The 13929-nt window shown below is 40.8% G+C and overlaps 1 protein-coding gene across 1 annotated transcript in view; it reads left to right on the forward strand.

Moving 5' to 3' along the window:
* The first annotated feature begins 935 nt into the window (after window positions 1–935).
* The window catches only part of PARM1 (prostate androgen-regulated mucin-like protein 1), a 96437-nt gene continuing 83443 nt past the window's right edge, over window positions 936–13929 (forward strand). The window contains exon 1 of the mRNA XM_039845459.1: window positions 936–1206. Coding sequence (XP_039701393.1) covers window positions 1164–1206 — 43 coding nt within the window. The 5' untranslated portion in view covers window positions 936–1163. The remainder of the gene's footprint in view (window positions 1207–13929) is intronic.

A 13929-nucleotide genomic window follows, 5' to 3' on the forward strand; every position in this document is an offset into this window, starting at 1 on the left:
CAGGATGCCTTAAGCAGGCAACTTATCGATACCATTAGCTAGTTGTGTGACCTTGGACTAGTACTTAAACCTCTTTGTGCTTCCATTTCCTCCCCTGGAAATGAAACAATAACAGTGCCCACCTCAAAGCATCGTTTTGAGAACTCGATTTGGTTAAAACCTATGCAGCACAATTGTCCAGCATGAAGTAATAACACGGGAAATGTTAGCTTTTATTATTATGGCCCCCGTGCACACAAGCTGTTCGGTTATGGGGTCCAGCCCTTACCGGCTATGTGACCTTGAGCAAATTACTTCTCTGTCCCTTAGTCTTCTCATCTGTACAATGAAATAATAATAATTCTCATGTCATAGTATTGTTAGAAGGAGTAACAATATAATACCGAGTATGATGTCTTGCTTATAGTAATTCCATGATCAGCGCTTCCTGATATCGGTACTACTTCTTCTAGGAAGAAGCTAAATAGGACAGCAGACATACTGGCTCAGGTACCAGAAAGTGTCCTCCGGGGCTGACTGTGTGTGAGGGTTTAATATACAGGCAGGAGCTTTTGGAGAAATGAAGGCAAAAATGTTCTCGTGCTTAGAAAGAAATACGTGTGCTCTCTTACAATGGGATATGGTTACCTTTTTAAAGGATGTAAGCTCTTGTAAGGAAAGCTGAGATAAATTCCTGAGGGTAGAGATCCCCTCCCACTTCTTTACATCTCTTTACTTCCCAGCACAGTGCCAGACACTCCAAACATTTGCTGAACCCCGTCGATACTCGGGTCTGGCGCCCTGACTGTCCAGCAGAGGCCGCCCTGGGCCGGGGCTCCCGGGACCCTAGCTCTGGGAGAGGAAAGGCCAGGGGGTGGCCTAGTTGTCGCCGTGGGGCCCGGGTGGGAGGAGTTTGGCGGAGGCTGGCGTGGCGGCGGGGGCGGCCCCGGGCTCGGGCGGCTGGGATGGAGCAGACGCTCGCTGGGCGCCGGAGGACACACAGCTGACGGAGCCGCGCCGCGATCGCCTGGCTTCCCCGCCCGCCACCCGAGCCGCGCGGGACACACGGTTCCTACCGCAGCCCGCGGGACAGAGGAGAAACCGTCCGCGCCCCGTGCGCTCGGTCAGTCCTGGCATACTCTCCCGCCGCCCGCGCCGGGCTCGGCACCGAGCACTAGGGTACCATGATCTGCAAGACTCTCTTCGTTCTTTGCATCTTCACGGCAGGTATTTTGGGGCGCGGTCCTCCCGGAGGGGCCGGGAGTGGTATGGGCCCTGACAGCCAGCGCTAGGGTCGGGGCTGGAGCGGGGAGACCGGGAAGTAAGTCGCCGCGCGTAGACAGAGCGGTGCGAGCCTCCGGGGTTGCGCGAAGGACTGTGCGCACTGGGACTTCGGGCGATGAGCGCCTTTGGAGATCCTGGGGCGTTCCGAACCGAAGGGATGACAGGGTCTTTCCTACTATAGCCCGCGCTCGCACAAACTCCGGGTTTTGTAGAACAGGTGGCTGCGCGATGCGTTCGAACCCCGTGTGGGCGACACTGACTGCGACCCGAGGCTTCTCGGGTCTCCGAGCACACTCTGCCAGAAGCCGGAACCAGACTTCTTAACGCGAATGGGCCCGGGGAGCGATGAAGAGCAGGAGAAGCCGAGGAGAATCGCATCGGGAAAGGCTTTAAGCAGGGGCTGCGAGGGGCGGGGCTGGTGTGCGTTCTCCGAGACTTAGTGGCCTCTGGGAGAGGATGCGGCATTCGAGCCCCACGGAAGCTGGCCCGACCCGGCTCAAGCTTGCGATCACAGCTGTGGACTTGCAGTTGTACCCAGTGGTCTGCAGCCTCCCCCAAAAAAGGCGTGCCATGGCAGAAACTGTTAACTTGGCTAAAACTAGCATGCCCCATATTCCGCCTACTCCCCCATCACACACGCGCCGGCTCCGGACCGCTTTCCCTTACGCGCTTCGCAGGTCTCTGGACCACCGACGGCGGCGGCCTCTGGCAGGAGGCTGTGGAGAGAGGAGCAGGAGGAACGAGCTCGGCTTGGTGGGGGCCGGGGCGAGATTCAGAGTAACGCTTTTGAGTCGAGTTGGGGGTGCCCGGTTTTTCTAGAAAATGCAGCCCGACAAGGAATAATTGAGTAGGATAAAGCGCCAGTGGAAATAGTGGCACTAGTGCTCGGACACTGACAAGTCACATACACACGTTGATTTGACTCTTGCTTGTAGTCGTGTATATTTTTCCTCCTGAATTGCTTAGATTCCTTTAATTGTGGACACAAGTCTCTATAACCCCTTGAAAAGAAACTAAGGCTTTCCTTGCAGCTTTGAGGAAGTTTCCCAACTTGAGGCAATAGCGTGCGTTTTGCCTCTACTAATGAACGCCTGAGAAAACCCTTTATTCTCTGGTGTCTGCCAGGTTTGAGGACCCGTCCGCCGACGGTTCCCGAACAGTGTGGCGGCTTTGACTGCGCATCGCGGCAGGTTAACAGCGCGTCCAGCCCGGGGATTGCTCTGCTTGGCAACTCCCGTAATCCTCCGGGCAAGAGATGTTTACGAAACGCCATGAAAGGTTTTGACTTTCCCCTCACTAGATATGTTTTCATGAGACTCGAGGCTCAGAAAACCTTCAGTGAGCCAGTAGAGCCAGTAGGTTTGTTTACTAATTTTATTTCGCTCCTCGTCTTTTTGCTTTTAAACCGCTCTGGCAGTCGACAAAGTCAGGATTAACCCTACTAGGTAGTGTATTGTGGCATTTTTCTTTTTTTCTAAAGAGCTCAGGAACTTTTTCTCTTGGCCAGTTTTGCAGGTTAGCCCTGCAAATTGGGGGCAGGAATACTGCCCTTGTTCACAGCCAGAGTGAGGAGGCTGGTGGTTCAGGGACTAACTGAGCAGCCTCACCCCCATCCCTGGACACATGTGTGGAGGTCAGAGCCAAGAAGATCAGCCTCCCGGTCCTGGGGCGCTCCTGACGCCGGAACACATATGATGTTTCTGTATACATCTCCCCAACAGGGAGTGATGCAGCTCCATTCTTTCCTCTGAGTGTTTGCCTCTGAAGGAATCTCTTTAGGGTCAGTGTGGTTTTAGAGCTACTTACAATAAGTTGTCAGGAAAATAATATTCAAATTGACATAAATACCTCATGAGATTCTTTGCATCCCAAAGTAAAATGTCACTTTTTTTGACATTGAAACTAAAATATCACTTTTTTTGGAATAAATAAATGTTTAGTAAAGGAAAGGAGGATGAGGGCTCTTGAAATGAAAGTGCATGTTTCAGTGGCTCCTATGGAACTCCCTTGGCAAAGCTTTAGTTTGTTTCACCAGGCAGTTGCTCCTTTTCTGTTTTCTCCCCCCACCCAGCCCTGACTCTGCTTCCAACTTTAGAGGCTTCTGGATAATTTCTGTAAAACTCTTAAGGTGATGCTATCTTGAGCCAGGAATGAGGTTTGGCAAGGGGCTTTTTTTTTAGCTTAATAAATCAATATATACATAGCATTTCCTCTAGTCTGTATAATAGACACTTGCAAATATGTGTGCATTGTCAACAACCCAGCAAAAAATTTATTTACTAATCTGTATTTTTAAAAGAAGGAAGAGAGAAACTATGAACTGTCTACAGTTCTCTCAAAGTTTACTGTGGTAGAGAACTAGCATGGCTATTGTACAAATATTCCCCCACACCTGTAATGCATGTACAAGGCATACAGGAGTCCTGCCTCCAAACTAAAATACAAGCCAGAACCTGCAGGATTTGGCAGCAGAACCGCGAGCGAGGGAGCATGGCCAGCTACAGGAAGCCTCCATCTTCATCTCTGGCCCTCTCCCCTCTGGATTTGTTTCCTTCATTTTCACCACCATCATTGCCGCCCTCTTGTGTTCTATGCCAATTTATTTAAAAAACTCCCTCAGTGAGACATCCGAGATATACTGGAACTTTCAAAAGGCCTTTTTCAAAAACTCAAGAAGGACGAAAGGGAAAGAAACACAGGTAAGAGAGGCACAAACCCCAGAGTCCAACTTTTCCTGCCCCGGGTTCTGCCCTGTTTGCCCCTAGCCTTCCCCTAGGGAAACAACTGCATTCCACCTCACAAGCCAGGCCACCTGTCTGGCCCCTTGGTGATCAAAATCAGGAGACCTAGATTCCAGCCAGCCACCCAGCTAGAGATTCTATTTGTGTTCTGAGCCTGTCATAGCTCTTCTCCAGGTGACTAACATCTAGAATGTCTTTGTCCTTGAAGAAAGACCCCACCCTACACATTTATAATTCTGTTCCTACTACAGGTCCTGATTTTTGTCAGGACCTTATCATAAGCATACTAAAACCCTATCATAAATCTTGTCATAAACATGTTAAAAATAAACCAAAAATATGCACACACATTTACAGGAACAGTGAGGTTGCCTACGGTTGGTTGGTAGTGGGCATGAAAGTTTGCTCGCATTCCTTTAGCCTGGTTATCTACTATTCACCTGAAGTCTGTGTCACAGTTCCAGAAATGGCACCTCCTTCACTTAAAACAGGAGAGGGTGGAAGCTTTTACTTGTTACCTGATACATTTACTGAGGCAGTGTTGCAAAGTCGTAAGCAAGGAGATTCTGCAGCTAGATTGCCTAGGTACAAAGCCAAGTTTTACTACTTACTGTATGATTTAGGACAAGCAACTTAACCCTTCTGAATTTTCTTATCTACAAAATTGGGGGATTATAACCTCATAAGGTTGTTGAAAGTGTTTAATGACTGAAGATACCTACAGTGGCTGGGACACAATAAGCGCTCAATAAATGTTAGCTATTATTGTTGCTATTATTCTTATTCACAAAGTTTACTGTATTTGACATGGATTAGGTCATCCTCTCCAAAAGCAGAATTTATATGTTAGCTCTTGGACTATGTAAATCAAAGATCTCAACTAATATTCCAGCCCAGTGCCAGCTGTTCTGGCAAATTCTAATGTGCAAGTTAAGAAAAGATTCAGCTGAGCCTACTAAATGCCTAATTTGAAAAGGTTAATAACATGCCAGCTCAGATTTAGCACAACAGTAACAAAAATGCTCAACAACAAATAGAAGTAGTTTCACCGAGGACTTTGTTTCTTCCACAAAGTCTTTTACAAACTGGTATATTTCAAAAGCCGGACTCAGGTAAACCTTAAGGTCAGGTTCCCAGAGCCACAAATTTTGTATAATACAGATCAAACAACTTAGGAAAGACAGTTTATGGTGTCTGAATGATCCAGAATGGCTGTCTCCAGTACCTAAAAATATAATGGCCAAATTACTAATTTAACTTGAGCACTTGGGCCTGGTCTAATTGTGCTTGTGTTTTTATAAGGAAAATATTGGCCAAATATTTTCACTATTTGAGTAGACTTTCTTAATAATTTTCCGGGTAAGGCAGGGAGGGGTGGGGACAGGGGGTATAACATCCCTGGAGAGAAACATTTAAAAAATACTTTCAAAGGTATTGGCTGTCTTAACACCCAAGTGAAAGGCATTCTGCTATAGCATTTACAAGTTTGCTTCCTTTTGGAAGTGTCTGTCACTGAAATTGGAAATATTCGTTTAGAGACCAAATATTTGCTTTGCTAATAAGGGATTAAATCAAACAGTTGCTTAAAAAAATAATGTTTCATTTAGAAAACAGAGGAAGTACTAAAAAGAGGTAGGCAAGTAATAAGTACATGTGCCTTATGCAATGATTGTTTTTTACTTGGAAATGTAGGGCTAATAGGTTATCATCCAGTTAATGTGCAAGCAGAGTGACTATAAAATAAGACTGATTTGTGTATGTAGTTCTTGGCATTACTTTTCTTAGTTACAGCTTAAATTATTTAAATGACAAGGATTGATGCAACATCAGTTTTCCTGATCTGTGGATCTTTAAATGTTCATCATAATCCTTTACACCAGCATAGTCTATTTCTTTTACCTGTTTTAACATTGTTTATAAACCTGAGTCCTTTGCCATTTAGTAAGAAATAGAAATCATTAAAACAAAATAGACAATTATATAATTCTTTTCATCTGTGTTTTTCCTTGGTGCAGGGTGGTATAATGTCAATTGAAAATAAGCTGAAAAATAGTTTTCCTTTGACTAGCGTTGCCAGATTTAGCAAATAAAAATATAGGTTGCCTAATCTAATTTGAATTTCAAATAAACAGTGAATTCTAAGTATATGCCACACAATACTTGGGACACACTTAAACTAGATAATTTTTTGTTGTTTATCTTGAATTCAAGTTTAACTGGGCATTGTGTGTGTTTTACTGAGAAACTTTACTGTTGGCCTTTCATCTGTGGTTCATCTCTGCAATGGGTTTAATATAGGGTTAGCTTTATTTTGAAGCCTATCTTACCTGGCTTTAGTGGCACCATTTCATTAGTAACAATCTGTTCATGGGGAAGACACGAAGATTTCAAAGTAGCTCTCTCTCAAATTGCAACTACAAGGATTCAGAGGCAGCTCTCCAAGGAAATATTTTGAATCTGACTGCACATTGAGTAACGGTGCTTTGTGTGTTTCTGAACGATTGGTGGGATTTCTGTAGTCTCCCTGAGGCTACATTACCTGACCTCCTAGTAACCCTTTCTTTTACAAAAACAGTATATTTTAAATGCTAGCAATGTTCTTGCATACGGGCTGGAACTAAAAGCCATATAGAATCCAGCTGGCAGCTGATTAAAAAAAAAGTTATAGAATAGCTTTGGATCTTAATGTTGTCTTCTGTGCCAGGATCTTAATACATTTCACAAATATTAATTATATAAGGTTTACATAATTCCTGCAGGATAGGTCTATTGGTATCGCTTGAAAGCTATGACTACACAGAGCCTGAAGCAGCACATTAGACAAAATGTCAAAGCAAATTTAAAAAAATCTTTTAAGCTATTGGACTGTGGTAGAAATTTATATTTCATATACCCAAGGTAAAATCCGTGACTAGGTAACTGTTAAGAGGAAAAAAATTGTGGAATGTTACCAAGTGTGATCTTTAGAAAACATGTCTATTCAATACCAAATAAGCTTAATGGCAGAATACAACTTTGATGATAGTATCTTCTAGTTACAGTCCAAATTCTGACACCTGATTTTCTTTTCCATCAAGGAGGAAATAAGGACATGGGAACTTTAGTGCAGGTGTTGAACATGAAAAGAATTGGAAGAGAGGTTTTATTTGGTTGATTTTTCTTCTTTTTTTTTTTTTGCCATGGTTGTAAACTTCAAGCTATCATTCAGACTGCACACTGGTTAGAACATATATTTTCTTATATGGGGATATTAAAATATGTGTTACCTTTTAAATTATGATATTCTCACCAGCTTTGTGTAGTCCAGAAATATAACCATATTACTGACAGAGTCGATATACCCACAGTTGTATCTGTGATAGATTGTTACTGGTGTTGTCTGCCCCTTATTAAATCCTTCCAATTTCTGTTGGAAAAGCTTTTGTGATCCCACAGATAGATCACAGACAGATACCATTATATTGGCATTGAACTTTTATTTGATTGCTAAACACTTTATACTATATGATTCTTGCTTTGTACTATGATTTGGATTCTTTAGAAAGAACAGTAACAATTATTGTAAGGATAAAAGAATGCCATCTTTACTGACTATGCAGAAGCTACAGTGCACTGTCTCTATGTGTTTAGCAAATGTCTAAGACTCCAGTCTTCTACTGAATTAATCTAATGTGTTATATTATGAGAGGACTTCAATACATCTCAGAATTACAACATGAGGGAGTCTTGATGCCCATTTTTTCAACAGAAGGTCCTAAGGAAATCTGGTAGACTGGTAGACTGAACTCCTCTCTTAGCCTGAGAAAAGAGGCAAGTTATTGGTGGATCACATACTCTACGGGTCATGGGACTTCTTGCTGTTGATGGATGCTGAATGAGAAGCAACATCTAGATGGATATGGCTATCACTCAACCAGTGGGCAATCCTGGATATTTTGTTTTAAAAATTACAGTGTTGATGGAGATGGCATTCGAGAGGAGAGCCCTGGAATTCTCCTTTTTGAAGAATACAGACAGGTCTGATCAGGAGCAAGGATTAACAATTTTCGAGGATAAATGGTCATTCATCGTTTACATCCTAGGAAATGTTGGTGGGGAAGGAAGTGTGATATCAAATTGCATGTGGAAACTGGGTAAGAAATGGACAGTAGGAAGGGGCAGCAGCTGTTTCAGAATTTCTGCATAGGACACATGGGACAAGAGGGGGGACTGAAAGAATATCAGACAAACAGATATTTTTGAAGAATTGGATGAGAGGTGTTAAGAGAAAGAGACTCAAAGATGACTTATGATTTTCATCCTGTGCAACTAGAAAGCTGGAGTTACCATCAACTGAGATGGCGAAGGCTTCAGGTGGAGCCTTCCTTACAGCATGCAGTGGCTGGGACATACTTCCTTTCTAGATACCCACATGGCTCATTCCCTCACCTCCCTAAAACCTTTGCTCAAATATCATGTAAAATATGTAAAACAGAGCAAGATATGTAGAGTACAAAAGTCTCTGTGAGACTTACCCTGCCCAACATTTTTAAATTGCAGTCTGTTCCACCTGCCAACACCAAATTCCAGTGCCCTTTATCTGCCTCTTGCTTCTACTTTTTCTTTAATGTCTTCCTCCCTCATCCCTTACCTTCCCCACACCCCGGGATTTCGTCTCTTGTTTACTGTGATATTTCTAGTGCTAAATACTGTGCAGCACTTAGAGAATTCTCAAAATGTATTTGTTGAACTGAATGAACTAAATAACATTTTTTGAGGGCTGGCCAAATGAAGATTTAATTCAAAATTTTCCTTAGATCACTCAAAAATAAGACATTGGCAAACTTGCTTGTTCTCAGGTGCTTATGTTTAGTGTTTCCAAATAGCGTTTTTGAAAAATGAGCCAGCCTTTTAGTTTTCATTGAGGATTACGAAAGCTAAACTTTAAAATCAGCTTTTTCTTTTTCTTTTCTTTTTTTTTTTTTTTTTTTTTTTTTTTTTTTTTTTGAGCTATGCTCATACAAAACACTTCTTTTTAAAACGTAGGCCTTTTTTTTCTTTTTTGCCATAGATATCACTTCAAAATAGCTGAAATTTCTTAAACTCTGTCCAATTAAGAAAATGTTGCCTTTCAACTCAGCTGCAGAAGATAAAGATACCTCCACTATTTGAACATCTTCAAGAATTTTCAGAATAATTAAAAATAGCCTGGTGATCGAAAATGATTTGAGTTCGAGGGAGGCACTGCTAGCAATTTCCCAGCTGTGTTCGAGAATGTTAAGTCAGGTCAGGCGCCGAGTGTTGAGGGTGTAATTCAGTCACTAAGAAGCTGAAGAACAGAATAGGTGTTTTCTTGGCCTTACAGACTCTGCATTCTGCCTTCACTGGTGATTCTGAAATAATCATAGTGTTTTAGTCCAAGCAGTAGAAGTGATGTGAGGTCCTGATTAAAATCAGTCCTGCATCCTGTGAGCACCTGTGTCAACCCCACAGGGCTGACACCCCATGACATGGCTGCTGTTAAAATCACCCAGGCTGGCACATCCCCCAACCTCATTATCCCACAAATTCTCATGGTACTTTCTGCCTTAAAGAGGAATGTTTCATTATTCAGCGGCTACCAAAAAAAAAAAACATGAGCTTAAAATAATAGCAACATAATCATCCTGAAGCCTTAGAGATAATGGTATCAGATTATATCAACTTGAAGAGCAACCTATAAAAAATCTCAAATAAAGGAAAAGGCATGTATTAAAAACATGTGCCTTGCTTGTTCAGTGAGGACCACTGTCCATTCTTGAGGTGGGAAGGGGCTCTGCCTTCTTGAAATGCAGCAGCATTAACTATACACAGAGGAGTGACAAAGGAGAGTACCCCTGACCTTGTGCTGGAGGATGGACAGGGAACTGTGTTTGCTGTTGTGGGTGTGACACTGGAGGACAGATGACCATTCCCCACCTCTCCTCCAGAAGAGATACCATGTTCCCTGATTGAAATGAAAAATGGGGCTTAAGTTCTCACTAGAAGGAAAAGGAACATGCATTGACAAGAAAAGGCTTGTGGTACCCAAAACCTCAAAGGCAAATGTGGCTGCTGAAGGAGCAAAATATTACTGCTTCACCAAGAGCAAAGTTTCAGTTTGGAGAGTTATCAGAAAGAGGGGAGATGTGGTTTTGAGATTTAGAAATTTACAGCCAAGTATTTGTTTAAAAAACTTAAATGTCATTAGTGACAACTGCCTTTTGTCTTAAAACAAATTTTTAAAAGCTGCCCTGAAGCATTGACTTAAAATTTTCTTTTACTATGGAAACTATAAACACACTGTTTATATCTGATTTAGAGTCTTGTTTGTTTGTTTTTGTTAAGAACTTTTACAAATATTAATACACTGGAAGCAATGTAAATGTCTAACTGTGAAGTGCTAGTCAGATAAACTAGCACGCATTCAACATTTATTTGACTGGGCAAAACTACTAAGCAACTGTTTAAAAGAATGAAGTGGTTCATTTATGTATTGATAGGTAAAAATGGTTATAATATATTGAGTTAATATTTTGTACCTTTGTATTTCACAATATATTGAAAAAGCAAGCTATGGAATAAAATTTCATTGTGATGAAATAGTTAAAATATGTTTGTGTGAGGGAAGAAAATGGTTTAGAAAGTTACAGTGGTTATCTTTAGCAAGTGAGCTTTGGGTCAGATTCACTTTTTATGCTCTTTTTTTGTTTTGCCTGAAATTTTTTAATACTTTGTATTGTCTTCATCATTAAATATGTACATATGTATTATTAACAGTTTATTCCCTCTTTATCAAGAGTTAATGTGGCTGTAGTACCTGCTAGATGGCCATTTCTATCTTGAAAATCTTGATTCAAAAATCTTTCTGATGGAAGCCTCAAAAATAAGATCTTACAGAAACTGATAATCCCAGAAAGAGTTACAGAATATCACTGACGTAATGGGCAGGGAAGGTTCTGGGAAGGAATTGACTTAAAGTGATATTATATTTTCTAAAACCAGAGTGCTGCATAAATCATTGATCAGGACAACCATTCTGGATAGTATTTTAAGAGGCTCTGATCTAACTGACCAGTATTTAAGGTACTTTGTTAGTTTTTAAGATCTTTAGCATTTGTCAGTAATGGGAGCAATTTTAAATTAAAACACTAGTCTAAGATTTTCAAAATAAAATTTTTTCAACTTAGATATCAAGTAAGAAAAACAGTCTTCAGAAGAATATATTGTTTGTTTTTCTTTTGGCAACATTAAATTTGTTATATCATCTTTCAATAAAATAATCAATAAGATGTGATTTAGGCAAATGCTGGAGGATCTATTATTAATACTCCATGGCATTATCAGAGCACAATGCAAGTTCATACAGAGAGAGGGGTGGAAGAGCCTTTGTAATATGCGCCAACCTCTTCATATTACAGATAAAATTAGACATGTTGGAGAGCAGAGAAATTCACATTTTTATCACACATTATACTATGTTCATTTCATCTGCAATTTCATCTGATTCTTCCAACAACCCATGAGCTAGACAGTACTATTTCCATTTAGTAGTTCTGGTCACTGAATCTCAAAAGTTAAGTAATGAGATGTAGATCACACCATCGGTGTGACAAAGCTAGGCTTTGAACCCAGATCTGTTATCTTTTACTCACTTCAGCCCCTACTGCCTTGAACTGCCAAATCAGTTGATAAATCCTTTTGTGTAAATCTAGGCTCTAGAATTTCTTCCAACTCTGATCTTCTTCCCCATCCCACACATACTGTTGATTGAGAATCTTATCATCTATTCCTAAACTGTTACAGTAACTCCTAAATAGTCACTGGTCATCCTTTTCCTTCTCATGGTCTCTCTACTCTTTTGGGACTCATTCAGGCCAAGCCAAATTGCCTGCTCCCCTCTAAAGGAGGAGAAGCAGACCCAGATCTGCTTAAGAGTCTTCTGAGTGCTCAGACTGAGGTTGCTAATTCCATTTCTGCTAAAAGGAATGAAGGTTCCATGGAGGAGAGGCTAATTCTATGTCTGGGTTAGGAAATGTATATGATGTACCTGGAATATCTTGTTATACCAAATATTAAAGATGCTATCATACTACCAGGATCCTAACAAAAAGACTTAGAACATCTTAACAAGGCCCCCACCGGCCAAAGATAGGACAAGTTGATCATTAATAAGGATAATTGCAATAGATTGAACCACATTGTTTAAACTCATGAGTTCATAATGATACCAAAAATGAAGCAATGATAACACAAAACCATTGATCTCCATTGAAGGATGCTTATTAACCAACATATTATTTTGAAAATTAATAAATAAAAAGAATTAAGTAATTTTTATTGATCGATTGATCATTAGATCTTATTTTGCGTTTATTTTATTAGGTGTACCATGGGGTGAGCAAATATTAAATGATGGAATGACTAACTATATAAAAGTAGCCCAATCAATACATAAGACAGCATGGTAGAAATAGAATATCACCGACGGCATGATCTCATGAGTTAATGTAATGGATCTTGGCACTGACCATCAGTGGCTGACAACATCATGAAGTGTGACACAACCAGGTACTATATCTCTGGATGGAAGAACATACCATCTTCTATAAAATAGTCATGCCGCATTGAAAGGAATGCACATCTGATCAGGCCTCCACATCTAACAATCAAGTTGCAGGATATGCAGAGGACCGAGGAATAACACCTACGATGTTAAATAATACCATAGGAATGAAATCAGCAAACTCAGGACTATAGAAAACTCTACAGGACAAACAACATGGTTTCTTCAATAAATAAATTCCAAGGGAAAAAGAGACAAGACTGAGAGAAAGATGAAGGGCAGGAGTTACAGGCTAAAACGAGACTTAGTTGACATAGCAACCAATCATTATTGTGGACTTTATTTGGATCGTGGATCAAATGAAAACTAAAAATAAATGATGACATTTATGAGATAATTATAAATTTAATCATTGACTACATATTTAATGTTATGAAGGTATTATTTTCAGCATGATAATGATATAGCCTTTATGTTTTCAACAAAAATCCTTATCTTTTAGAGATACACTGTTATATTTAGATAAGAAATGCTATCATGCCTAGGATTTGCTTCAAAATAATACCGGAGTGAGATAATAGGTGGGGTTGTTATAGAAAAAAATTAGTGTGAGTTAATTCTTGAAACTAAGCAGAAGCAACATAAGGATTCATTATACTATTCTCTTCCATTTTATAGATGATTAAATTTCTCCACTATAAAAAATTTGTAAAAACAATCTTCCAGAACTCTCTATTTCTTACAGAAACAAGTCCAAACTCCTTAGCAAGTGGCTTAAGATCTTAATTACAGGCAGAACAAAAGAAAAGAGATACAGGTACTCATGGTGTGAGAGGCTAGAGAAGCATGTGGGTCTTTCTCCTCTGGGAAGTCTTCCCCAAGACCAATACAGCTGCCACGTATCTTCAGGCCTTTGCCCATGCCAGTTCCTCATTCTAGAACATCATACTCCTCCATTCTGTGCCAGCAAAAGTCTCTTCATCCTGCGAGCTCAAATTTCTCCTGAAGTTGTTTGCGTATGTTAGCCCCAATAGACTTTCGCCATTGGAAAGCAGGACCCTGCCTTAGTTTCATACCCCTCCTTCTCACGTGTGAGTACACACATTGTGGGTCCTCAGTACCTGTTGAATTGGACTAAGGTAACTAAGGCTCAGAGATGTGGACACTGAGGTGACCCAGCTCATGCATGGCTGAACTTAGACCAAAAATCTCATGTGTGTAGGAAAATAAGTCCCCTGACTTTGAAGTCTCCAAAACCCTTTCAACATTGTGCACCACACTTCTCCCTTTGAAGAGTTAGGATTTAAGAGTCATGGTCTCCAAGAGAAGTAACACATTAACTTAGAGTAGCTGAAAGTTACT

The sequence above is a fragment of the Pteropus medius genome, unplaced genomic scaffold, assembly GCF_902729225.1.
Source record: "Pteropus medius unplaced genomic scaffold, Ma_sr-lr_union100, whole genome shotgun sequence".
Lineage (NCBI taxonomy): Eukaryota > Metazoa > Chordata > Mammalia > Chiroptera > Pteropodidae > Pteropus > Pteropus medius.